Source organism: Cyrtonyx montezumae, unplaced genomic scaffold (assembly GCF_038088225.1).
Source record: "Cyrtonyx montezumae isolate F1298 unplaced genomic scaffold, pur_monq_1.0 scaffold_17, whole genome shotgun sequence".
Taxonomy (NCBI): domain Eukaryota; kingdom Metazoa; phylum Chordata; class Aves; order Galliformes; family Odontophoridae; genus Cyrtonyx; species Cyrtonyx montezumae.
In genome coordinates, this window is record NW_027071903.1 from 23,746,559 (window position 1) to 23,773,743 (window position 27,185).

Sequence of the window (27,185 nt, forward strand, 5' to 3'; positions counted from 1 at the left end):
AATAATCATTGTGCATTCAGCCAGTAAGAACCCTCTGTTTAAGGAATGTCAGCGTGTAACATCAGTGTGGAGCTGAATTCACCTTTGGCCTTTGGAACATACATAATTCTGTTGGTTTTTTAAAGACTTTCCTTGAAGGATCAGCACTTCCCTCAGGAGCTCCAGGAACTCTGTAAGTCAGAAATTGATGTTAATAAGAAATAAGGAACTCTGAGTTTACCTGGATGTACATGTCCTATATGGTACTGTAATTCTAATTTGTTCTATTTCATTGGTCCTTGGACACTGACAGCTTCAACTCTTTCACTACAACTGAACAGAGATGGAAACCTAAAGATGAGCCAGAGAAATGCTGCCCCTAAAGATGAGTTTCTGGTCATGTTGGTCATGTCTTTTTCCAAAAGGATCCTTTCTGGCCTGAGGAGCTCCATTTATTCTCTGTGCTTTGCAAAGTCAATGCTATAGCTAAATATTAAACCATCATCTGGAACAGCTGTACTTCTGTTGAATGCATCTGAAGCACTGAGTATCTTTGTTCCTTGTAGTACTACTGTTTACAGTCCATAATCCCATATGTAAAAGATAACTTCTGCCTGCAGTTGCACTGGGACTTATTTTCCCCTCTATTGCAGAACAACGAAATAATTATTATTCTTAGTACTCAGATTTTCTTGACAGTGATGGCCCCTTGGCTGCTAAATGTGCTGTTCCATCCATCACCCACATCAGGGAAAGCAAGCACGAGCTTCTCTGTGACTTATCTGGGTCTTTAGCAGATCAATACCACTGCTCAGATGTTTCAGACCCAGTCCTGTTAATTCACATTTATCTTTTCATCTGAAGAAGGTAAAGTACCTCACAGTGACACTGTTATCCCCCACAGTGGTTCGTACTGTTGCAAAGTCAGCACGACCCACGTATCTTATCTCAGCTGGAATGCATTGGTCACTGCAGGATCTGCTGAAATGCCCTAGGAAAGTAAACCTGCAAAATGGCATTGCCTTTCTCTTTCCTGCTGCGTGCTCCTGCATCGCCTTCAGCTTAAGCTGCTAAAAGAAAGGGAACTGCCTTTATCCCTGTAATGCTCTGATTTGTTGTGTTTATCATTGGCCAGATTTTCATTTCTCAGCAGCGTTGATTTGTGCAGTGATGAGCTGAGCACAGGGTGCTGCTGCTGGGACTGAGCACTGCAGCGTTAGGTAACGCTCTGTGTTGACCTGAGGAAGCATTTCAGTACAGTACAGTACTGTTGTGCTGCTGGCTGTGGGCTGCCCAAAGCCTTCCAGGCCCTGGGGTGTTTGGTGCTGTAGGAAAAAGGGATGAGCAGCAGGCACTGACCGGCAGGCTGCAACCTGCAGAGAGAGCTGCTGTCTGGAGCAGGGCTTCGTGGTAGTTATGCAGCTGGATTCTTTCCTTTCCAAACTGTAGCAATGGAGCCTCGTGTAGCTGGTTGCAAAACAAGTACATTTTTACTCTGTTCTTCCAGATGTGTTGAGCAACTCTGCCCCAAGACTGAACTCTGTTCTGTGAGTGTCACATCCGTGCACCTTGAAACGAGAAACATCCGTGCCATCAAGATTTGCTTTTCGGCATAAGGGAAAGGCAGGTCCTGCTTCCCACACAGCGCGGGAAGGCCCCGCCCCAAAGCAGGGGCTCCTGCGGGTAGCGGTGGCTGATCCAGCACAGGTGACCTCGGCAAGGGAAGGGCTGTGCCAGTGATGTCCGTCTGCGTGAGCTGCGGGGAGAGCACAGCGTGACACCGAGACGCTGGTGGGCACAGACTGGCAGTTCTGCGCGGGAAAGAAGTGACGGCAGGAGTGTTAGGGCAGCAGCCTGCAGCCCAGGAGGCGATCACGGGAAGATGAGAGCAGCAGTTTATTTAGGAAAGGAGCAGGGTAAGGGGGCACGGTGGTTTCCGTGGGTTTCTGCCGCGTTCAGCACGCGCTGCTGCGGGCCGGAAGGCTGCACGCTTTTCTTTGGGGGTCTGCGCGCGCCACGTGTCTGCTGTGCGTGGGGGAGATCCGAGGGCGTCACGAGCTGTCCTGAGGTGCGGGCACAGGAGGATCCCGCGGTTGCGTTCCTCTTCACCGCGTTCATAAGCACACAGCCGCCACTCCTCGGCCCTCCCCGCGCCGAGCGGGGCGCCGTCACCGCCGCCCGGAAGTCACGAGAACGCTTTCCGCCGTCGCCATGGCGACGCGTGGCGCGGGCCGCCGCAGTCATGGTGAGCGGGCGGGATGTCGGCGCCGGGGCCCGGCGGGGCGGCCCTGCGGCACCGACGCTCTCTTGTCGCCCTCAGGCGTCCGCGTGGCACGGCACGGAGCTGTCGCCGGCGGCGGAGGAGCTGCGGGCCGCCGTAGAGAGCGAGCGGCGGCTGGAGGAGGCCGTGCTGAGGGTGAGAGCCGCGGGCGCTGCGGGGCGGGCGGGGCCGCGGACGGGCGGTGAACTGTGGCGGCGATCGCTCGTTCCGCGCAGGAGGAACGGCGGCAGCAGAGGCGGCAGGAGCGGCTGCGCGAGGAGCGGCTGGCGGCGGAGCTGGAGCGGCTGAAGCGCGAGGAGCTGAAGGACGAGAAGATGAGGCAGCAAGTGCGGGAGAACAGGTAGCGCCCGCCCCGCCCCTCCGGCTGCTTCCCGCCGTGGGAATACCTAGTGTTCCCGAAGGGACCGCTCTGCTCCTAACGAGATACGTTTGATTCCCTTGTCTTTCTTTCCCTCTCTCAGTCTTGAACTCCGAGAATTAGAAAGAAAACTGAAATCTGCGTATTTGAACCGAGAGCGAGCAGCGCAGATCGCTGAGAAGGAAGGCATGCAGTACGAGAGCACGGTAACATCGCGTGCGCGCGGCGCTCCGTGCTCACGGCAGCACTGCACTGCGCTGTGTGATGCGAGCAGACGTTATTGCTGTCTCTGTCACTTTGAGGTTAAAACACAGGCAGCGCTGTCGCTGTAGTACAGTGGGTGGTACTGCGGCGAATCCCCTCCTCGGGCACAGAAGTGTCACTGCTGTTAAACATATGCACGCAGCTGAGTAACTCCAGAAAGCTCTGTGAGCTTCTGTGCGTATAAGGTCGGTGCTCAGGCAGGGGGTCCGACTGCGTTCGAGTCTGACGCAAAATGCAGTCGGAGCAAGCTGCTATAAGGACAGCACTCGTACTGAGGATGTTCTGCACACCTACGTTCCACTTACTGGGCCAGCACCAGCTGCTCTTGCTCACACCCTGAATGCTCTCCTTGGTCTTAGCAATGTATATAGCTGCCTGAGAGTTCTGAGAGATCTTCTCCAGTTGTTCTTGTCATGGGGGCTCTCTCCAAGGGCTCCGCTTCCCGAGCTGAGACACTGTGGTGAGGCACTGGGTGTGCACAGAGGGGGAGAGAGTCGGGTTTCATAATGCAGTGCTCCTTCCCTGTGTCATTTTTCAAGTGGGAAGCAATAGTGGGAGTAAAAAGGAATCTTTTATAGCTTTTTCTTTTATTTTCTCCTGTAGAAACGTGAGGCTGAAATAGCCCAAAAGATGAAGGAAGAGTATGAAAGGGCAGCAAAAGAAGAAAGTTTGGCAGAACTGAAGCGAAACGAGGAGAAAATAATGTATCATCAAGAGCTGGAGAAGCAGCTGGAAGAACAGCAGCAGAAGAAGCAGGGAATTCTCTATGAAGAGTTTCTGAAGGAGAAACTCATGATCGATGAGATCATAAGGAAAATCTCAGAGGAAGATCAAATGTTTGTTAATTTGAATTTTTATTATGTTTTAATCATGTATAATTCTGTACATAATTATAGGTATTTCTCGGTCCCACTTTAGTAACGAGAAATTAACTTGCATGTATTTTGCTGTTTTAAGAGCCAGAATATTCAGTTTATTTCAGTCAGTCTTGTGTCCTTGTGCCCAGATAGCAAATCCAGCTGCCCTCCTGAGGAAAGGCATTAGACACAGCGTTCCCTCTCACAGGTAGTTCATTAACAAGTACTTGCAATTTAGGCATGTAGTTTCCATCTGAATGGGTAAGGACGGTCATTTAAATCTGAGTCCTGAGTATATTATTAATAGTGACCACGTGGTCTGCTTAGTGTCACTCCACAGTGTGTTAAATAACAGTACTCTTCTGTTTTTTTCTACTTCACACAGGAAAAGACAACTTAAGTTAGAGAAGATGAGAGCAACTCAGATGTGCATCGAAGAATTTAAAAAAGAACAGGCTGTCTGGAGGGAGAGGAAACGGGAAAAGGTGGAAGAAGAAAATAGGAAAATTATGGAGTTTGCCAACAGTCAGCGACAAAGAGAAGAGGCTCGGATGGCCAAAATCAGAGACATGGAGGAGAAAAAACAAAGACTTCAGGCCATGGTATTAGAAGTTAAATTTGTAGAAAAATATACTGTATATTTTTCTGTTTCATTGAGAAATCCTTCCTCCTTATAACAGATTGCCCAGAATCTGGAAAGAGAGCAACAGAAGCGTGACGATCTGGAACAAATGCGGCAGGAGCTGTACCTGGAAGAACAACTAGAGATGGATAGGAAGAAGGAGCTGGTGAGTGCTGCAGGCAGCTGCAGTAGGAGCTGTACTGGCCAGGGGATGCTCTCTTTTGCAGATGGGTATATGGATTTTGGCAGTCGTCAGGGACCAGGTTTTTTATTATGTAGACAGTAACAGCCACTGTCATTTTTTTTCTTTGAGAAATCAGATTGGCTGAAGATGAATTTTTCAACCTATTTTCAATAGACAGCATCTGATTGAGTTTTCTTTATAGGCAGAAACTGAGAGGAGAATAAGGCAACGCCTAGACTTAAGGCAAATGTACGAAGAGCAGTTTGCTTTAAAGAAGATAGCACAACAGGCTATACAAGAGGAGGAAGAAGCCTTCAGACAGCAGATGGTGGCCAAGTTTGCAGAGGATGATCGTGTTGAGCTGATGAATGCTCAGAAACAAAGAACAAAACAGCTTGAACACAGGAGGGCTGTGGAAAAACTTATTGAAGACCGTCGCAAACGATTTATTGCAGATAAAGTAAGAGAAGTTTTCAGTTTCACCCTTGCTCTGAATGAAAACGTTTTAATATGACAATACTCTATCCTACATCAAGGCTGTAGTTAGTAGGGAAAAGCAACTGGAGAGTTGCAGAGAAGTGGCTGGGGGGAGGGGGTGGGAAGCAGGCCCTTGTTTTATTGACAAGAAAGGCATCTTTTTAGAGCCAACTTCTCGCAGCTTAAAAGGTTTGAGCCTGTAGGTTCTTGTATACCTGACATGCTCTGCAAATTGCTCTTCAAGAGCCATGAGATCAGCAACACAGATGTTGTCCTGGTCAGCCAGCACAACTGAGGAGCATGAGAAGGAGAAACTCAGCCTTGATTTCAGAATGTTCTCACTTAACATCTGAGGAAGAAAAAGCTCTACATAAACTAAAAACAGCTATGCTGTACTTTTCGGCCTGCACAAACATAACATGAATTACAGTTTCTGCACAAAAGCACATGCCTATTTTTCCTTTTCCTGGAGCAGAGCAGTGATGCAGGAACAGACTGTGTTGTCCAAGAGCCAGCAAGGAACCCAAACTTCACATACCAATCTTTTAAAAAATGCTTTTTAAGTAATATAACTCCAGCCCCGTGTCTTGCCATTCAGACTTCTCTTTTTGTCAAAGATTTTTCTTAACACATACTTTGTTTCTTTTACAAATGCTTTTCATCCTTTTCAAATCTATTTCATTGTGACTGGGAGTCAAAATTAAATGAACATTCAAAATTTACACCACAAAAAAAAAAACCCAAAAAACAAACCAACAATACCTCCTTAATCCTTATTGTATATTGGTGGAGATAAATGTTCATGGGGCTGAAACTCACACTTGCTTGTTTATTGTAGGAGCGTGAACTTGAAGAAAGGCAGTTGGAGGAGAGAAGACAAGCAAACATTCGTGCAGTTGTTGAAGAAGAGAGACAGAAACTCCTGAAAGAACATGCACCGAAATTACTGGGTTATCTTCCTAAGGTAAGTGATTGTATCTTTAAAGCTTCAAGTGTTCATTCGATAGATTGGTTTGCTCTTGTTAGTATAAGGTAAAGTGTTAGCCACGTAAGTTACGTGGAGTGAGTGCCACTGTAGCAGCTCTCGTGTGCAGTGGGAGAGCAGTGAGGCTGAGGGCTGTACTGCCCTGCTGAGGCTGTGTGCAGTGCTGGCTGATGGCTTCCTCTGCCCTTCACAGATCCAAAGCTTTCAGGCTATGGAACGTAATTTTTAAAGCAGGGCTTTTCCAGCTAGAATGGGCTCTGCTAAAAGGCAGTTTTCACCAACTTCCTCCACTTGGGTTTCAGGAGCAGCAGTGTTGTGGTGTTGGCTGCCTTGTATATCTTCTGTTGGCATGGAAACGAGGGCTCCTCTGTGCTACAGTGCAGCAAATGGCAGGGCTCAGGAGAATGACAGCACTCACTGTTCAGCCTTTCTGAACGTTATAAAGATGGAAGCGACTCCTGTAATAAGAATCAAGTACAGTTTATTTTATGTTACATTTCATCATCGTGAAGATCACCTGATGGTAGACAAATGAAGAGGGAGCTGCTTTTAAAGATGCAATTAGAAGAGGGAGGGAGTTACTCAGATGTCTGAAGAAATCATTTTTTGCAGTACTGAAACACACTGTAAACGCAGCAGATTTTATTTTTAATCAAATAATTAGCACACTCATTTTGTGCATGGAGTGGTAAGATTTGGAGGTAGAGATTCAGAGCTAATTTCCAGTGAAGGCAGGTTAAAGCGTAACACAAACGGGCACTACTTTAGCTGTGATTTCCTGGTTTGAGCTGACTGTTGTAAGGAGCCTTGGCTGCTTCAGAGTGCCCAAGGCTCCTATCTGCCCCGTGCTATCCATGTCCTGCTGTTCTTTCTCTGCTTTAACACTGCCTGAACACGGTGTCACACTGCACGGGACTTCACTCAGAATGGATTGATAGGAACGTTCTGCCCAGTTCTGAAGTCTCCAATACAACTGCAATTTCAGCCCCTGAAGGTGGAGATGAAGCCCCAACCACATCACTGCTTCTTTTCAGTGCAGTTCCTTGATTTTGCTCAGCCTACATCTGTGCTCTGCTAATCACTTTTATCAGAAACACAGAGCAGATAAACAAACACTGTCTTTTGTAAAGTGCTTCTGTGACAATCTGTACTGGATTCTCATCCTAATTTGCCTGAACAAAACCCACAGTTCTAGGTTAGCACCAAGTACAGCGATTAGAAACTCAGCCATTGAATTCTGGTGATGGTTTTCAGAGCTATGTGGTTGGTTTTGAGGTAACACAGGTTCTGAGGATATAAGCTAGTACATTCATTTCCGTTAAAAAAATCAGATCTGAAATTATCTCTCAAATTTCTCTTTATCTTCTATGGTGTCTCTTTCTCCAGGGAGTACTCAAAGGTGAAGATGATATTAACATGCTTGGTGAGGAATTTAGGTTGGCTTATCAGAAGAGAAGTCATGATCCATTCTCTGAAGAGAGCTGAAATTTCCACTGCTGGCGTCCTGCTTTGCCACTAGGTGTCACCTGACTGCTAATGAAAACTTCCTTTTGCTAACAGCACGGAACTCGGTTTTATTCTCTTAAAATATCTCCATTTTAAGACTGGAGCTCCGAACAGATGAACAGCTCACCTTATTTCTTATTCAAATGCACTTATTTTTCAAGAATAAACTGTTACAGGTTTCTCAGTAATCTATCAGCTACATTATACAACTGAGTTAGTGATGAAGCTGTGTTTAAAGTTTTTTTCAGCCACACTACAGCAACCTAAGGTAGTGTAAGTTCAGACAGGTATCAATCGCACCATGGGCCATACAATTACCTTAACACACTGATTCTGTTTGTAAATTAAGAAGTATCTACATTTGCATGGTACTGTTAAATTACTAATCTAAACATAGGTAATGTAAATCAGTAATGGTAGATTTGAATTACCTGCTCCACTGATAGCTCACTTGACTTTGCTAGTAAAATCTGAGACATAATTCTTATTTTGAGGTCAGTTATCACTAATAACCTCACATCAGCACATAAACTCCTGTGTGTCACGTTCCTACAAACTCACACTTGAGGAAGAATCACTGAATCAGCCGAGGTTTAACAAAGCTTCATCAACCAGCATGGGCCTTTATTACTCTGTTAGTGGCTCATCTACACCCACACTTTTATCTAACACTTGGTTATAATGACAGGATAAAATCTTCCCAGAGATAATGCCTGCAGAGCACCTGTGATATGGAGCCACTGCTCCTGACTATCAATTACCAGTACCTGTGACCAAAGAAATATTTATAAATTTTTTTTTTTTACCTTAACTTTAAACAATAAGCTGTATCACATTATAGTCATTCTGGCTTCGCTTTAGTCTGAATATTACCTTATCTAACAGTTGTGAATACTAAAACAGAACAAACAGATTAACGAAGTTCACCTGCATTCTGTACCTCCTGGCTCCTTACAGAATGGACAGCTGGGATAGAACCTCACACGAAATCTGTGCTGCAAGTGAGGTCCAAAGCAACCAGTCAGGCTTTTAAATGTGAAATAATTTCAACATGAGCAAAATCACCAAAATCCATTCACAGTGATATATTCGTTAGCTATTAACAAACACTTCTAGTGCCAAAACAATGTACCGTCTGTTTTGTATTTCAGACAAGTTTGAATCAATCGTTTCCCCACTCAAGAGCTTTCATGAATTCCTCTTCAGTAAAAGAAAGCATCCTAGCAGCTTCAATGTGCATCTAAAAGAAATAAAGAATAAATCAGGAGCAGAAAATACAGCAGGGTGAATGGCAAATACAAAGACCTGCGTGACTGAAAGGGCCCCAAATCTATTGTTCTGTGCTTTCATTCTGTGGTTCTGATGGATGCTCACCTGTGTAAGATGACGTTGCTATTCCTATTTCCTGCAACATTTGGATTTTGCAATGTTAGCATTGCAACTTCAGCTCTAGTAAAAGGACCAGTGGCTTTTCTTAATTCTCTGTATAGCTTTGAAAATGTATTTTTTTAGTGGAGCATAGAAATTACTGTAAATCTGACTACTCCTGTGGCCTCTAAAAACACATAAGAAATATTGTATGCATTCTTACCAGCTGATCACTATTCAGCTAACTTTAACGCTACACAAACCAAATGTGTCATTAAGATTTAGTCAGAGAAATAGTGCTGCTAAAGTGTATGATTTAAGGTGAAGTTAGTATTTTAGCAAAAGGATATAACATTCCAAATAAGCATAATCAGCATAAAGCAAAGCATTAAGTTAATACACCTTGATGAGAGGTGGCTGGAGCTGACCACATGGATCCATTGTGGCATGTTTATGTAGGATACAGCACATTGCTTTGGGTGGAACAAACAGAACTTTTAAGCTTTACTACAAGGTTGTTTTCTGATCAAAAACTGTAAGTGTTCTCAAGAACGTCATCAAGGTGATTGAGGAAGACGAGGACTTCTGGGCCAATGCATTTGCACAGAGCTATCACTCAAAAACAAGCAGCAGCCAGAACCCCCTGGAAGCTCACTGTTCTGCAGCTGCTGTCATAGTAAATGTCATAAATATGCCACATGTCCTCATCCTCTTATCAACATTTCAAGTGGCAAAGAAAGCTAAACAGTTCTGAGAATGCATTTTTTAAACAGTGTCTGTTTTGAAGGAGACAGGAACAGTTCACATCAACAAGGTGTCTGATTTTTCCCTATATGTGTACAGACACCTTGTCAGTTCCAAACAGGGACAAGTAAGTGTAATTCCCACAGATAGCCTCAAACTCAGGTTTAGTTTCCCTAGCTCCCTTTTAAAACCAAGATTTTCTATGATCTCTCTTGAGGCAAGCAGAGGATGCTCTAAGGAGACCAGTTTGAATGCCAACAACTACTTGCTGGCAGCTGCAACTCATCTCAATAATGGACACTGAATACTTTTTGGGTGCTTTTTTTCCTCTTTTTTTCCTCTACTATTCCTCATGTAATAACCTTCAGGTGAGGTGTATCTGAACCCACAAATATAGTGCACAGGTGAGCCAGGCTGGGTTTTCCTTAATTCAACAGGCTGGCGTGAAATGAAATAAACCTGAAGTTCTTCTGGTGATTGCGTATATTGGTATCATGTGAGCTTGGTCATCTTTCCCAGCTCCTTCTGCTGGAAGGGAGAAAGGCAGCATTAGCATTGTTCTCAGCTTCCTCCCCCTGTCTGTTACGGAAGGACAACAACTAGCAGCAATCTTTTCCTGTGAGCATATGTTTTTAATAACAGAAGGTAAGCAGTTTCTTCTATTATCTGTAGCTTTGATATGGTATTAATAATTTTTTTTAAATCTCTGTTTAAGTTTTGTGAAGCTTATCTTGACTGATTTTGGTTCGGTGAAACGCTGTCCCTCAGTGCTCCTTTCAGTGAGCCTGTGTTCCAGAGAACAAGGACATGTATCTGTTGTGTGAATGCTGTGTTCTTTGTCCATTCTGAAAACAATTCTCATGAGTTAGGAAAGCAAGACAAGGCCAAGCTAGTGCTATTTCCGGTATTTATTCTTAGTTCTGGTGCAGCAGAAAAATTCACCAGAAGTGCCTGAGCAGCACCAGTTGTTCCTATTCCAACTACCTGTCCTCCTTCGTTCTGCGTAGGAGATGCCTTCAGAATGTAAGGGTGTACTGCCATGGTGTGGTTCTCCATTCTCAGGATGAGTATGTGCAGTCTGTCTGTGAAGTTGCCACTTTATATAGAACTGTTCTTTCTCTATGGAGACTCAATGACTTCAAGCATGTACTGTCTGGTTCTCACTGCAGTACTCTAAAGGGTAAAATGTTCTATTTTCTTATCATAAAGGCTACTCCTAAGATGCTTCTGCCTAAGTCACCATTCCTCGTTTTCTTTATCTGGTAGTTTTGGATTGAGAGTGCAAAAAGAAGAGCCTTAACTCTGCCACTGATACTTTTAATTCCCCCACGCTACCCAGTGATTAGCTCCAATAAAGATTCTGCCCCAAGCAGATGTGAACCACTCTATAATAAAGCTCAGACTGTATTTACACTGTTCCAAAGCTTTTAGCTCCCATGCAAATCTCCCATGCAGCTTCAGAAAGAACACTGATTGCACACAATCCTAGTGCAATCTTTTAAGCAAAAGTTGTGTTGGAAGTGTGAGACCTGAATGCCTCAGGAAGTGGAAAGGTTTTTTATTTGGGCATCATCTTTTAGTATGTACTCTTTTCACTTCTGTTTCCTTTCATCAAAACCTACAGGGTTTTTCACTTTGGTCCAGATCTGTATGTGCACAGTACACCTCAGGATACAAATACCAAGAAGCAGTATTAACAGAGAAGGACATACTTTGGGAACCCAGGAAAAATGTGGGGCAGAAATGTAATGGCTTAATCATGAGAGGGCACTAAGTTACAGCTGTTGACAGTATAAGAAACATGCTGAAGGAAAAAAGACAGCAAAACCTCACATGCTAAAATGGATTGCATTGGCACAGCACAACACGGAGCTGCCTGCAGGTATGACCTGAACAGTATTTTTTTTCTTAAACAAACAGATGCTCCTGGTCTCAAAGCTTGTCAATGGCAATCTTTCATCATGGCAGGATACATTCCAAGACAGTAATTAAGTCAATTCCAAGGAGGACCTTTGCAACGTTCACTAATGAAAGTGTAGCAGCTGCTCAGGAATTTTCAGTGCAACAGTTCTCAGGGCTGTAGTTTATGTGAGAGCAGTACTTGAAAATGGACACATTTCGTTCAAGTTATTTAAAGGCAACAATAATTAGGTCCTTACCTTCTGTCTCTTTAAAATGTCAATTAGCTTCAGCTGCTTTTTGAAACCTGCTATTAGTTCTCCCTTTTGTTTCTGCAGTTTCTTGTTTTCTGCCTTTAATTCTTCAATTGTTTTGAGTTCTTGGTTAGCTACATCCTACAATGGAGAGAAACGTATTAGTCACTAAAGTGAAGCTTTAACCAGAGGAACTTGGTGTAACATTATAAAATGGCAAATACTAGCTGCACAACACACTGGGAAACAAACTGGATGCCTCACCAAAACTTAAATAAAAACTCTGAAGGGAGCATTTACTGGCTTAATAAATTATTACTGTAGTGTGCCTGTGTAGTTATTAGGTGTTTAAGTATATTTCCCTCTCTTTCTAGGCACATCTCATTTTGAAAAAAGAGGGGCAAAAATCAGATAGGCTTTGATTTTATTCTGTGCATCAATTCCTGCAGTAGCACCAGCACAAATGAGTTACCAGGCCCCTGAGTGATCTGCTGTTAGTTACTTCTGGGGTAGCCTGTAAAGGATGACATACTTCCAAAGCTGATGAAGCCTCTGGGCTTTTAGCGTTACTGAATAATCACAGACTTCATTTTTCTAAGCCACTGTACCTTGTTACTTTGCTTCAGTTTATTCAGCTCTGCTTTATACCTCTCTGCTTCTTCCAGGGCCCTATTTAAGCGAACCTCTGTTGCACTCTGACTGCTTGCAGCTTGTTTCTGTACACGCTTTAAGTTCTCTAATTCCTATATGGGAAGCAAAGGATAAAAACAAACATTATGAATCACAGTATTTCAAGCTGTGCCATAAAAGCAACACATTTACAGCAAGGCTCATCCGTGACAATTTATTAGCAGATTGCTGTGGCCTGCAAATAGAATCAAAGAACAAAGAACTGCTCTGACGTCCTTTTTTCCTTTCACTTCTTATATCTTGAAAATGGGTCCATCTTTCTAAGATCTCTTTACATTCTATTAAATGTATTATGAAACTGATCATGTAAGGCTATGGGATTGCTAGGAGAAAAAAAAAGTTTATGTCCAGTGCAAAAAATGGGGAAGAACTGCTGCTGCATCCAGATTTTGGAACAGCAGCTAGTATTGCAGCTGCTTTTTTTACCTCTTTTTCACAGATTATCACGTATAATTAACAACAAGAAGTTAAAACCACCTGCTCAAGTCCCCTCAGGGCACTAACTATTTCATCTAGCAGAAAATAGTTCATCAAGTGTTTATGGTAACAATCAAAAAGGTCCCTCTCATCACTGACAAGTATTAGTGCTGCAAGTGAAGAAATAAGGAAAAGAGACCAAGCTGAGAAACACAGTCATGAAACTAAAGATTGGGGTATATTGATAAAAGACAAAGCAGAAGAAATCAGCAGTTCTGGCAGGAAGAGCACACCTTGTCATTTGTGAAAAAGAAAGACTTTTTTTTTTTTTAAGACAAAAGCCTATCAAACATTGGGTACATACAGACATCGTTAACCAAGTGGGAAGGCACTGGCCTTATTGGTAGCCTTTGACCCTCAGGCTCTCTTTGTTTCTGAATTGCCTTTCTCCATCTTCTCCCTTCTCAGTATTTCAAAGTAGTACCATTATTTGTCATGACCAAATCTAGTAAGTAACCTTGACAACTTCTAGAAAACACACCAGGTTAGGAATAACTGAAGCAATCAAGATAAATCCCGAGCAAAGGCAACTGAGGAAAGAGACCACATTCTGTACAGTGTGTTCAGTCTTCCCCATGTTTTGAGTCCAACATTCTCCTGGTTATGTTATATATACTACCCAATACTGGAAGTGTTACATGATTTTCTTGTCAACCTCTCTAGCTCTCAGCAATTAAAGAAAAACACATGCTGCTCTTAGGTTAAGTTCCAAACAAACAAAGCTGGGTGTAAGGCCATCTGCTCTGAGTAAGCAGGTTAGTGCTGACACAACCAAGCTGCAGTGGCTGGTTTACACACAGTGCTTCAGACAATGAAGAGCCATCCTTTCCTCGACACTGTGAGACAAATGAGACAAATATTTGCAATACCTTTTCTAAAGCAACAACCTCTTGCTGTAATCCTTCACACTTTTTGTTTGCTTCTTGTGACAACATCTTGTACTTCTCAGCCTGAGACTGCTGCACGCTGATCTTTCGTTGCAGTCTGGTCCTTTCCTCTTCAGTATCTTTAAGCTGAGATTTTAAATTCTGATTTTCATCATCCTGTTTGTCAGCAGATAGCGAAAGCAAACAGAAAACATTGCAGGAGAAAAATATGATAGCAATATATTTGTACTTTTATTTACAAAATACATATTGTAGATATAAATTATCATTTTAAAAAATGCTGTTATTTTAAAATATTGAGATGCTTCATGATGGATTTCACAGTAGCTGTGAAGACAAACTAAGAAAACAAACCACTGATTCACCAGGATAGTGTAACAAAAAAAAAACAACCATATTTTTGTCATGTAATTTTCTGCAGTCATCTATTTCAAACTGTCCTGTGGTAATATGTAAAACATTCAGTCTCCCATCATTCAAAGGGTGTGAGAACAGAATAATAATAATTTGAATAATAATATGAATAATGGCACATAGATATTTTGTATTTTCTTGTGAGAAGAGCTAAATGCATACATTAGGAAAAAATCTAGGAAAATAAGAGAATATAATTACTCATAAATTGGTTCTTTATGTTTGAAGAGATTATCTGGTTTTGACTTAAAAGCAAGCTAATGTTCCCAGATACATCAAATCCAAGTTTCTCTTAAATCAAGGGAATCCTGTATTAGCTTTGTGACCTGATGGCAATTACAGACTGCATTAAGCCTTATAATTGAAAGACATTCCACTTTTACAACCTTTTAAATACTGTAAGTGAATTCTAATATAGGTTATCTCAGAGATATATTATGTCCTTCATTTATTTAATAAAAGGAAATCAAGGCACATGACAGAAATTAAGTTTCTATAAAAACAAGTCTGTCCCTACCCATCCATCCTAAATCACACAGGAAACGTGTGCTTTGTCCTAAGGGTCCAGTGACCACATACTCCTCAGAAACTCCCACTTCTGGATGTTTCAAACACACTTGTAATTGTCCTGTGAATTGGAGCAAAACCCACAGCCAGTCTCACAGCTCTGCCAATATGAAAATCATGTGATAATATAGTTATTTCCACACCACAGAATCTAGTACCCAAAATGATGCATAGTGATGCATAGGAAGCAGAATAGGTACACTGTTCTCTTCCATCACTTGCTACAGTAACTGAACTTTATAAAGTTCTGGGCATGGAACAGTGAAGTTCAATAGCTGCTGACAAAATGGTATTTGATTTGAAAGTGAAAACGTCTTTAAAGTCTGAAGCTAATATATATAGATCACAGCACTGCTATATGAAAACACAGAAGCAGCTGACTGAAACAAATGAAATACAGTAATGACTACAAATAGAAGAAATATTTTGTTAGTATATAAAATTTTTCTTGATGGATCTCCAAGAAAAATACATAAATATCATCATGCTCCTTAACTCTATATCAAAAGCTTGAGAGAAAGCATGTGGATGGTTTGTAATGTGTTCTGAATGTCATTATCAAATTCATCCTGGGGGAAAAAAAGAGTTCTGAAATTAAAAGCCCATAACTAACAACCATCTAATTATGAAAAACAGAAAGTTAGTTCAAAAACCTTGCTTATTTAGAAATGCATGAGAAATGCAACTTAATGTCTCATTCCATCTCTCCTCCTGTTAGCCAGCCCTGGGCAGCACTTCCCTCTGCAAAGATCTGTACTTGGCTGCTGCCATCCCCTCCTCGTCCTTCCCAGATGTGATGGGCAGGGCACTCTGCAGCAGCACATGTCCATATAGCTGGGCACATCTTCAGCACCAATAGTTCTTTTCTGTCTCATTTCTGTTCCAAAGTATGCTTTACCAGTTCTTAGTTCAAGATGATGTTTATCTAGAAATCACCATTCTCAATTCAAAATTATTGGGAAATTAAAACAAAAAACAATCTGATAAAAAAAATAGAGCCTCAGTTCTTTACTAAAAATCCCTTAGAAAATTTAAACTTCCTCACCTTTATTTAAGTTATTTCTAAAAGGGAGATACTCAGGGTTTTTTCATACACAAGTAAACTTACCTTCTTCCTGCATTCACACATGACACTAGCCAGCTCTTCCTGCATAACACGTAACTTTGCCTTAAGAAACCTGATTTGTGCTTCTGCAGACATAAAAAGTTACACTTAATATCCACAAGGACTCATAACTCAATGCAGAAAAGAGGCAAGACCAATGTAAGAAGAATTCATTTTCTTTAAGAAAAAGCATGGTATGTTGACAGTTTGCTAAACAGAAATAGGCAAATTGAAATGAACTAAGTAAATGCTGTAAGTTTATAATTCTTATGGAAAGCTTTGGATGGATTTTTCTTTTGAATGACTGAACTTAAAATATAAAAGACTCATAATTCTCATAAACGAGAGGAGGGGAAGAAAGCATGTTCTTCTGCTTCTCATTCCACACTCCTCCCCAAACTATTCACAAGAAACTCCCTCTGAACTTCCACACGCACAAAGCATGGAAGCAAATCGAGGATTGTACTGAATGACACAGCCACTATGCTGTATGGGAACTGCTGAATCACGGCCTGGTCACCTGAGGTGAGCACCGAGTCAGCCATGGGCGCACAGGTGGAGATGATATACCTGTGTGAGTGGAAGGGGTGGAGCCTGGTTCCACCTCTCCCAAACCCCATTTAAGGGCTGACCACCACCAGGGAAGGATTTCTTCTTGGAGATCCCTCCCATGTGGAGTCCCCTGCGAGCCTTGTCATCATAAAGGTGAGCCATCTTCTCTTTTGTATTATCTGTATACTGTTTATATAGAACTACTTAAAATATACCATCCCCTATACTATCTCTTTGCGGAGTACCATCATTGGGAGTTATTTACTCTACACATGCACAGTAGGTACAGTGGGAAAAGAATGAAGGAGAGGAGTATTGGGCTGAATGCAAATGCATGGATGGGCACATATGCTGATTTGCTCTAAGACATGTTACATATAGGTATTCACAATGTCCTTGGGCAGTAAGTTATCTAATTAAATCAGACTGTGGAAAAAATACTTTAGCTCGCTCTAAATCCAATTTAATGTGGTATTTGCTAGTGTTTCCATTACAAAAAATATTAAAAAAAAAAATCAACAGAATGGCCTTGCTTTTACCATTAAAAAAAACCTTCCTTCAGGGTAAGGGTGGGACCAGTCCCTCTGTAACAGGGGCTACTAAGTATCTAGGGCTACTTCCTTGTGAATACTGTAATTGCTCTGTGAGTTTTACCCAGCTAATATGCTCGGCAACAATTTCTTTACCATACTGAGGTTGAACTGCTGCTGCCAGGGGGCATTCAGGGTGTCCTAAATAGGCAGTGACAAATTTTAGGAGGATAAATCATTCCACAGTGTTTTCATTTCACTTCATTGTTAAGAGTAACAGAAATAATCCTCACCACTCTAACAACACCTCTTGAGGTGTAAGGTTCCACTGTGGTACAAAACAATGACTTCTTAGTTCAAGAAAAAGAAATAAAAAAAATAGAAATCCGAGGATCTGTTTTGGGAGACTTAAAGTAAGACTAGCACACAATTGCGTGTGGTTAGAAGCCAAGCTATTTCTGTATAGGTATGCTTGTTGACACAGAGCTGTTAGATTGTATGAGGAGTTCTATGCATTTTTTTTAGTTGCTGCAGTGGATCAGGCTTCATGCTTCCTTTAGCATTATGAGAAATGACATAAACCTTCTTTTATCACACCAGAGCTAAAAAGACAGATGTGTACCATGCCTTAGCTTCACTGGCAAATGTGGCAGTCTCCCTTCCTGCTCCCTTTCTAGGACAAAGAAACACCACTCAGAAGGATCCTCATTCATGCACTGTAACTGCAACATTTCTTCATTCAAGCCACTTAATTCACAGCATTGATCTGAAGAACTTTTCTTTAAAAGCAGAATTTGAAAAAAAAAAATTCTTTTTTTTTTTTTGGAAGTATACACTTAGCATCATGTATTTCTGCCTCCTGAGTGGAAATGAATCAAGTGTTATCCATGCATCCAAATATCTTCTTGGAAAGGAAGAAATCAAAATAAAAATTCACTTTTTCCCCCATGATTATTCATGTATGACCTCATCTTCCTTTACAACTACTTAAGAAGAAAAATTTTTCATTTTAATATAACATAACTTAAGGGTTTTAAAACTTTCCCTATAATTTCTTAAATAAATTGTTATCTTTCCCCCTAGGAGAAACCATGACTAGAACTCAGGGAGTACAAATAAAGTACGTAACCATAGGAGGAAACCTACCTGGTCCAATTTCACTTGCAGTGTTTGGAATAATATCATCATCTAGACAATCTGGCAAGCCTCCTTCAATTTCACTCACTGTTTTCGATAAAGAAAAAGCAGTGCAATCCTCCAACACTGCAACATCATCAGCATTTTGCGTTTCCAGATTTATTTCTGAACTAAAACCAAACAACAAACAAACAAAAAACACCACAAGCACAATGTTTTACATTTATAACATAAAGCAAAAATTCCAGAACTACAGAATTTGCTATATTTAATGCAACTTCACCACTTGCTCCTATAAAAAATACCAATGACAATTTTTCATTTTCTTTATGTAAAATGCTGTAATAATCTTCCATGCGATTACAAAAGCGTGTGTATTATAACACGGAAGCAGATAAATTGCTGTTTTTTACTAAGATGATTTTAGTACTGTTTTTTTCTCATCCAACAATTTCATACCTCAGAGCTAGGGAAAGAAACAGGAATGCTCTTTTGGACTTAACTACTACTTAACTACTGTCTTCTGCCTTAAGTTTCACTTTTTTTCCCCTTTGTCTGTTAGCTCCTACATCTTATGTCTGGATAGGCAAGTTCATTGATCCTAGAAGTTGCAAATGGAAGTTTTTGTAACAACAGTGAACACAATGTATGACGTTAAGTGCTACATAGGCTCACTTTCTCCTACAGCTCTGGGTTTACCCTATAGGTTCTGTACCTATGCAACTCTATTCCTAAATCTCATGATACAGTGCCAGCATGACAACCTCACTGGAGTCAGAGGTAAAAAGGGTCAACAAGTGACTCCTGTGTCCCAAAAGATGTTCTTGGCCTTTACTGATTCTGTGTTCTGTCACTCTGCAGATCATTTCTGTCCTATTTTGGTATGTGTCCATGCTTTCTCTTGTGGCAGTTAGCATTTGCTCTCAGGATTTTATCTACCAACATTTTTGTTATTTCTTTACTATTTTCTTTTGTCCAGAACCCAATTTCTTCATCTTATGACTTGGAATTTGCTATCAGAGATGTAACTGTTCAGCAAAAACTGAGAACCCCAGAAAGCTGTGGTACTGTTACTGACACCCTCTAGTTCTGTAAGCCCAAGATTCACTAAAAGGCCTCATGTTTCCTGTTAATAGGTCTGATCACAAAGTAGCCTGAACCACTAATGTGTACTGTTTGCCCCAGACATACTTTGAGTGTGCTCATTGGGCATTCCTTACTGACAGAGTTAACAGAGCTTAACTTTGTCAGCCTCTGTAAAAGCTTGAGTGGAAAACAAGTTTCACTGTCATAATAAGGCAGACATTCAGGCATGATTGTAGGTGAGTTTAGGTAAACAGACAGCCACCTGGGGGAGCTGACTACAGAAAGTTTGGTGCATTTAGCTGTACAGGTATATATAAATGTAGAAGTATGTATAAATAAAAGTAACCTGGTAAGACAAAAACAGCAACCAAAGTTCTTCATTGCAGACAACAACATCAAAATATATACATGATATACCTTGAAGTTATTCTTTTCCCTTTACTTCCAGAGCATGTTCTGTTCTGAGCCAAGGATGCAGAAGCACATTTCTTCTTGTGTGGTAGCTGTAAAATTTTCCAGAAAATAGAGATTTTTATTGATCAATAATGACTTTTTGCTAGTGAGCTTTTGTCTTTTTATTTTCTCCTTTTCATATATTCAGACCCAAAATATGATTTCCAAAGTCTCAGAGTCTCAGGTTTTTTTTTCAGTTTTATTTATACTAGTCATTATCTTGCATGCCCATATGCCCAAATTATACACTTTCAAACATAACTACCTTGTAGGATCCATTTCAGATGCACTCATAATAAATTAATTCACAAGCAAGGCTCACAGGTATTATCAAGATATTAACTATTTGTTACTGACTGCACTTCTCTGAACAATGCCTCTAAAAATGACTTTTTTTTTTAAATAGTATTGCTTTAATCTCAAGTTCCCAGCAGAAAGACCTAACAATATTTTGTTTCTTTCACCCAAGTAAATGATCTTCAAAAATTAGTCTCCTGTATTCTGACAAATAAGAAGAACATTCTGGAAACTTTAACTCATCTGCTGAAAGACTCAGTGTAATTGTAATTGTAGTCTAGTGAGTTACATTAGTTTGTTCCTAATTTAAATCTCCCTTTTCCCTATTCCCATCCTGTACTGAATTTTTTTGGCTACCCAAAGACTGTAGTACTCCATTTAGTATTATACTGGGGAAAGGAATAAATTAATTATGTTCTAATATTTTGCACTTAGAATTCTTAAGCCAACGTTCAAACACTGAGCACTTCTGACAAGTGACAGGTAAGAAAAGAAATTCAGAATACAAAAATTAATTGTAGTGGAAGCCTGCTTATCCAGTGGAGGAGCTGCAGGAAAAAATATTGGAGATGATGGTCCATCTGTCGCTGTACAGTCTGCTCTGAGCATCCTTTCCCTCAGGCTTCCTACCCAAGTAAGCCCCCTGTACAGCATGGCCTCAAAAACAGAAGTAATTGTCAGAAGAGAAATTAGCTAGGATATTTTTGAGTTTGATACCTTGGCATGAGAGTGTGTAAGAGATGAAACTTTTAGACAGAGCGGATCTCTGCAGGAAAAAAAATAAAATTAAATTCAGAGTGTGTATAGCAAAATCAAAATTTTTGTGATGAAAATCCACCATCGTCTGAACTAGGAGAGTAACGTTAAGATACATCTACCATCAGCAGTTTGTAGGAACATACACCAGGTCCAATCAGAAATTCATTCTCATTTCCATTCTATCTCATTTGCTATACAAGTCACCTGAGGAGTCTCGGATAATTATGCTATTATTATGGTCTCTAACACAACAGTTTACTTATGTTCTGTAATCTGAATCTCATCTCTTGCAGTGCAGGTAACTACAGCAAATACAATCAGTAATTTCCTGTAGCAGGGAGCACTTAGCCAGTGTATGCAGGGAGCTTTAACAGCTTCAAGAAGAGAGACAGGCAACACGAGCAAAGATCAGCCATGCTTCAGTGACTCATACGCTCACCTGGCATTCAAATATGTGACTTAGTGCAAAAAAAAATAAAGATACAGGCCTGTGCTCACTACTTCCCAGAGTGGGAATGCTTAAATTGACTGCTGGCAGTTGACAGCAACTGTGAAATGAACAGGAGATGGGAGCAATTTATTTAAAGTATATTTTAGAAGTCTCACAGAATTTCCTCTGACATACGTATTACCAATACTTCATCCATTTTACAGATGGGAGGAAAAAAAATCAGGAATGAAAGAGTAGCTTTCTTACCTGCTTATCTGGCTGAAAACTACACTTCTTAGTGACTATGCTTCAGGTTAAATGATTATTTTGAAAAGGAACAAAGCTTTTAGCATCCTGCTTACTATTCAAGTTTCACGTCAGATGTACAAGTTCTTTGTTTTCAGAATCCAAGTTATGTAGATCCATATCAATCCCCTGAAAGATTACCTTTTTCTACCACTCTTTACAGCTTCTAACTATTCAGTTAACATATAAGCTTATATTTGTAATAAATTTAAAATTTTAGGCACATCAAGTCACCTCACTATTTTGGCCCAGCTGATCCAGACAAATATTTAGATCTTCCCTTTAAAAAAATTTAGACTCCATCAATGAGAATTATCTGAACAAAGCTTCAGATTGTAATAATCCAAAAAAAAAAAAAACAACCAAAAACACCCAAATCCAAATAAAACCAAAACCACCACGGGAGAAATTATCTGTGTGGTTGGCAACAGACTTCAAGAATAGGATGATTAGTTTTTGTCTCGTTACCCTATTTTCCTCACGCTTCCTTCCTATTGGCTAGTTTTACAGAGGACGTAGAAAGTGAGCAGTTGTTGCCACAGAAATAGCAGTTACATTTTCTGAAAAATATGAAAATACAGCATTTGAAGTTCAAGAAAACAAAGCGCTCTTTCGGTCAATAGACTGACCTGGTCCTGCTCAGTCCCTTGTCTCCTGGCCTTCTTCACAAAACAAATAAAAAACTCATTGTTCATTAAATTTCTTAAATTTGTTCATCCTTACTGTCGCTTGATTTTCCCCTCTTTCCCATCACAACCCGTTTTTAAAACCTTGTAATACAATACAGTTCTGTAGTTGCTTGGTAAGTGAAATGAACGTGTAAAAGCTGAAAAGGTATTACACATAAGTGGCTGGACAGACGCAGTGACACTGAAACAGAAGCTAATGTTTAGCAATTCCATCTCAGCACGTAAACACGAGGTGCATGTGCATGAGCAAAGCCTTTGTGCTTGCTAATCCTATTCAGAGCTATAGCATGCCTGCCCATGCGCACACAGATCCCATGGCCATGAGCCTGGTGATGCTCTGAGGAGCCAAAGTGTAAACAAAAGCTGATTTCAATGCAGTGTCAGTGGAGCTGCTTTGTCTCTAGGTAATTCACATTTCTCTGCAAAAAATAAACTATAAAAACTTCTCACTTATTTTAAAACGTCCATAGAGAATGACTTGAGTATTTTTGCCTTTTAACATCTCTTACTAATTTTTGCCACTTAACCTGTCTTTTTTCTCATTCTATCTCCTACACAATCTCAATGGCTTCCCCCTCTTTCCAGTTTTCTTAGTGTTCATTTTCCATGCAGGAAACAATGGGACTTGTTTCAAAAGGATTTTAGGTGCTTCCTGTGGGCTTATGGCATATCTGCTTGCATAATTTTGCAGAAAAAAAATAAATATTAAATACTTGGAACTAATGTAATTGAATGGCCTCAATGTTCACTCATGGATAATCAGTGTGCCTGATTCCTAACATACGCTTGTATTTTTTTTTCCACTCCAGCATGGGATTTCAGTTTTCTTATATAAATGTTTACCAGAACACAGACGGTGCTCGTTTTAAGACCTTTTAATTTATGTAGGTAATTGGTAGATTACTTGCTGCTCTGATGCACTAATTGCCAACATTTTCGTAATGATTCCAGCGCTTCCATTTATTTCCAATGTATACAACCATAGCTGTTAACTCTCTTTGTAGGGCTGATTCCTCTGATCCCATTCATTTGTAAAATTACTCTATAATTCAACTTTGTTTTGAAGTTCATAAAAATCTTCTGTCAAGTATTCAAAATTCAGCCAGCAGAATATAAAGCTGAAGAGGATTTAGGTACTAGAACATGCTTACAATGCATGGCTGTACTGGTAAGAGGGTGTTTTTTTAATTATTATTTTTTTTCTGATCTTCAGAACTTATGGATACAGACTCAAATAGCTCAAGAATAATTGCTACTATAGTAGCAAAGGTTTTTGCTGGTGTACAGGCTTCTATCACAGACTTCTTGACACAAACTCAGGAATCTAGTACATTAGATTCTCCATTAAACTGTGTATTATTTCCAACTTAGCCTCTTTCAATGTTACTAATATATAAACTTTTGAACAACTGAGTAAATACTGTCAGGTACCGCCCTAGAGCTAACAGATTTGAACATACAGGCCAAAACCCACATTTGGAAATAAACTTAGACCAAAGGTATGTAAAGTGTAATGATATCAAAATTCCAGATGGTGGCAGCTGAATGTTTGTCTATCCTGGGTTTCTTTGTTGTTGGCAGGTTTGTTGTTTTTAATAGTGCACTTTCTGTCCTGCAGCATTTAAGCCAAGTTAAATTAGAACAAAGATAAAAAGTATTTCTTTATAAGCTAAACCGGTTAAAAGCCAACTACTGCTGGTTGTCTGCTGTTTTGTACTGTAAACAAATCTGCTACTTTTACTTGCATTTTTAGAGATACCTGAAGTACTTAGCCTCCTAGATGGAATATTTCAGCAAAATTAAGACTTCTACAAAAACAAGGAACACTAGTTTAGTATCAATTATTTAAAGCACCAGAATCATATTTAGACTCTGCTAATTCAGTGATCTATGCTACAAAACATGACTAGGGTAAATCAGGGAGTACAGATGATTACCAGAGATTCCCCATAAAATATACACAGCAATTCTAAAGTACATACCTCTGTTTGTCATCTTCACAGTACTTGGTTTGTAATGAAATTGGTCTAGATAGTGTCTCCTGTTGGCTTTTCTTTATATTAAGGAAAAGAAAAAGGTCAATTTGGGGAGAATATAAACAATTAGATAAATTATATATTCATAAATTACTGTGAAATATAGAAGACGTGGCAACCAGGTCTACCATAGAAAAGAATTTTTTAAACATAGGAGAAGATAGCTGGAAAGTAAAAAAAAAAAAAAAAAAAAAACTGCTGCTATCCCCAAATATTTATTTCTGCTTCAGAATGTGTAACCAACTTTTTCCCACAAAACATCTGCAAACTTATCATCGAAGATGCCGTTATCCTCCCTTCTTTTTCTTTGAAATGCAGAAATAGGAATGCATAGCAGGTGGAGCAAACTTTCAGTTTGCTGTATTACTGTATAAGCCTTAAAAATAAGTCTTCATTCATAAGACATGGTCACAATTTGGACACTGATATGTTACATTCTTTAGAGAACAATTTAGTCAAATGCTGAATGTTGAGATTGCTTCTGTGTCGCTAAGAAACAGTTAGAAAGCATAATCAGGAGCTGAAAGTAGTTGTCCTGTTTTTTAAATTTGGACTTTTTTCTTTTGTTGTTAAATGTGCATCTGTGCAATCGGGCAGTGCTGCATGGCTTTATTAAGTGTCCCAGGAATATTCGATCTGCAGCTGCATTTGGGGGGGATGGGGAAGTGGTTTGTTTGTTGCTGTTTTTCAAAGGAAAGAGAGTAGATGCTATTTTTGGGTGCTTCATCTGCTTATGTTCAAATGCCAAACAGCTTCAACTTACCAGAACTCTAGAGGAATGTATGCTTTCATAGGACACAAAGAACGAAGTTTAATAAATAGACTAATTTGGTTTTTAAGCCTCTTATTTGAATGAAACCATATTATGAACATTTCTAATAAGCAGGGCACCTTCTCTAAAGGTGTCTTGGGTGTAAGATCTTTTTTTCTTGTATAACTTGGCCAATTTTCATATAAAAATTGGCACAAAGCCACACCAATGTTAAAAGATAATACCAACAATAAACAGGAATCTTTTTTCTGTTTTAAGAAAGTTTCCTTTTAACTAAATACATATTTTCTATTTATATTGCTTATTCTTTGTACTCCTTTCAGCTTCAGCTATGTATTTCACTAGTTATTGCAGCATCTGGCTTTCAAATACCAAAATAGCATTTTATTTAAGACATAAAACTGTCTGCAGAGACTCTAATCATCATAAAAAGGTTTTTTAGCTGATCTTATGCATAAGTCAGCACAAGTGCTCTACACGGCTATGTGAATATCCACCTACCTGATGACATTATATGAAAAACTATTACTGCACGTGTTTTTAGTAAAAGTTTACAATTTTGAAGGGGGGAGGGGGGAGAAGGCAAGAAAAGCTTAGACTGAATTTGAAACCAAACTACTTCTAGTTGTCACGGTCTAAATAATTTCTTTTGAAACTTGACCCTGTGTCCATGCGAACCAAGGCAGAATTATATAACAGCCTGCTTAACCTACTCACCATTACTTCTTCAGTCTGACGCATCAGTTTTTCCCTTTTTGCTTCTAATTCTGCATTCAGTCTCCTGAAAGAGTACAGTTAACAATGGTTGTCACTGAGTTTCTGAATGATTTAAAAGGTGACCATGTGAGCCTGGTAGCATCTGCCTGAACTAAGTGAAATTTTAATAACTCCTACAAAGGAGTGGCAAATACTAGAGGGTGTTATTCAGGTTGATTCCTCAGTGTCCTGGCTTTCTATCAAATCAATAGTAACAAAACACCGCGTACACATGTTTAGACTATAACAGAATCATAGACTGGTTTGGGTTGGAAGGAATGCTTAAAGGCCATTTAGTCCAACTCCCCTGCAGTGAACACGGACACCTACAGAGCTCCATCAGGAGCTGAGTCCTTGCAGCCTGACCTTGGGTGTGTCATGGATGGTGCATCCACCTCGCTGAGCAACCCGTGCCTCACTGCCCTTACTGTAAAACCTTCTTCCTCATATCCAAGCTGTATCTCCCCTCCTTCAGTTTGAAACTATTTCCCCTCGTCCTGTCACAATAGACTCCATGAAGTGAGTGTCCCTTCCTTCTCGCATCGCCCTTCAGGCACTGACTGGCCGCTCTCGGGTCTCCTCCAGACAGAACAGCCGTTCACGTCGCTACTTAAACCACGTTTTACATCTTCAATTCCACAACGCTTCTGTTTTCAGTCACGACCCTGAAGCGTACTTCGAAGCAGGGAGAAGCGGTCCCTCTCAGCGGCGTGAATATACAATTAAAACGTGCCACCACGTAGGTCGGCACGACGAGTAACGCCATTTTATTAAGCGCCAGAACCTCGCGCGGTGCGGTGACGGGAGGGAAGAAGTTACAGGCTCGCAGTCAGCGCGCTCTGGGACAAGCGCCTGAGGGACGCAGCGGGGACGGGTTTCCCCGCCCGCCCACCCGCAGCGAGCGGTGCCGGGATGTGAGCAGCGCCCGCCGCTGCCGCCCCTTACTTGTAGCGCTCCTCCCGCTCCAGCAGCTCGCCGCTCACCGCGCCGCTCCCGGCGGGCGCCGAGGGGCCGCCCCGCGCTCCGCGCACCTGCAACGAGGTCGATTCAGCGACTCTGCCCCGCAGCGCTTCTCGCCCCGCGCCCAAACCGCCGCCTTACCCACGGCAGGCTGCTGCCGCCCGCCGCCATTTTGTTCGCGCGGAGGCTGCTGCGCGGCGTCGCCTTCTCCCGGGCAACCGGCCGTCGCCCACGAGGCGGGAGAGAAGGGACGCGGTCTGAAGTGCCGTTGTACGTGATAGTGTACTAAGTATTATTCCTACTCTTCCCTTCGAGCCTTGCCTGTGGTTCTGTCATTGTTTTGTGATGGCAGTTGTATCGCTCCCGCCCCACGGGCTGTTCTTTTGCTCTCTCATCTGTGCGTTTTCTGCTTCATGGTCTCTTTGGTCTTCTCGTTGTTTGCCTCCACACTGTTTGGTTTCGTTGCATTTCCCCCTGTCACCCACGGCTTTGTTCCCTTTCTCA

The 27,185-nt window shown here is 41.0% G+C and overlaps 2 protein-coding genes across 7 annotated transcripts; one reads left to right on the plus strand and one right to left on the minus strand.

Moving 5' to 3' along the window:
- Positions 1–1,861: 1,861 nt before the first annotated feature.
- On the plus strand, positions 1,862–7,550 carry MNS1 (meiosis specific nuclear structural 1). The gene is made up of 9 exons (XM_065734349.1): positions 1,862–2,395; positions 2,446–2,600; positions 2,722–2,824; positions 3,486–3,718; positions 4,125–4,341; positions 4,420–4,527; positions 4,748–5,005; positions 5,861–5,986; positions 7,394–7,550. The coding sequence occupies exons 1-9, from the start codon at positions 1,862–1,864 to the stop codon at positions 7,490–7,492; spliced, it is 1,833 nt and encodes a 610-aa protein (XP_065590421.1). The 3' UTR covers positions 7,493–7,550.
- On the minus strand, positions 6,509–26,882 carry TEX9 (testis expressed 9). 6 transcript variants are annotated; one of them, XM_065733823.1, is made up of 12 exons: positions 26,667–26,720; positions 25,683–25,746; positions 24,140–24,210; positions 20,691–20,739; positions 19,641–19,726; positions 18,147–18,307; positions 15,922–16,004; positions 13,815–13,988; positions 12,387–12,521; positions 11,785–11,919; positions 8,646–8,753; positions 6,509–6,631 (listed from the first exon to the last, which is right to left on the minus strand). In XM_065733823.1, the coding sequence occupies exons 2-11, from the start codon at positions 25,704–25,706 to the stop codon at positions 8,676–8,678; spliced, it is 996 nt and encodes a 331-aa protein (XP_065589895.1). In that variant the 5' UTR covers positions 25,707–25,746; positions 26,667–26,720; the 3' UTR covers positions 6,509–6,631; positions 8,646–8,675. The 6 variants fall into 6 exon arrangements, with proteins under 6 accessions (XP_065589895.1, XP_065589894.1, XP_065589893.1 ...); XM_065733822.1 differs by lacking the exons at positions 6,509–6,631; positions 26,667–26,720 and adding an exon at positions 26,823–26,882 and having other exon boundaries at positions 8,153–8,753; XM_065733821.1 differs by lacking the exon at positions 6,509–6,631 and having other exon boundaries at positions 8,153–8,753.
- Between the last annotated feature and the right edge of the window lie 303 nt (positions 26,883–27,185).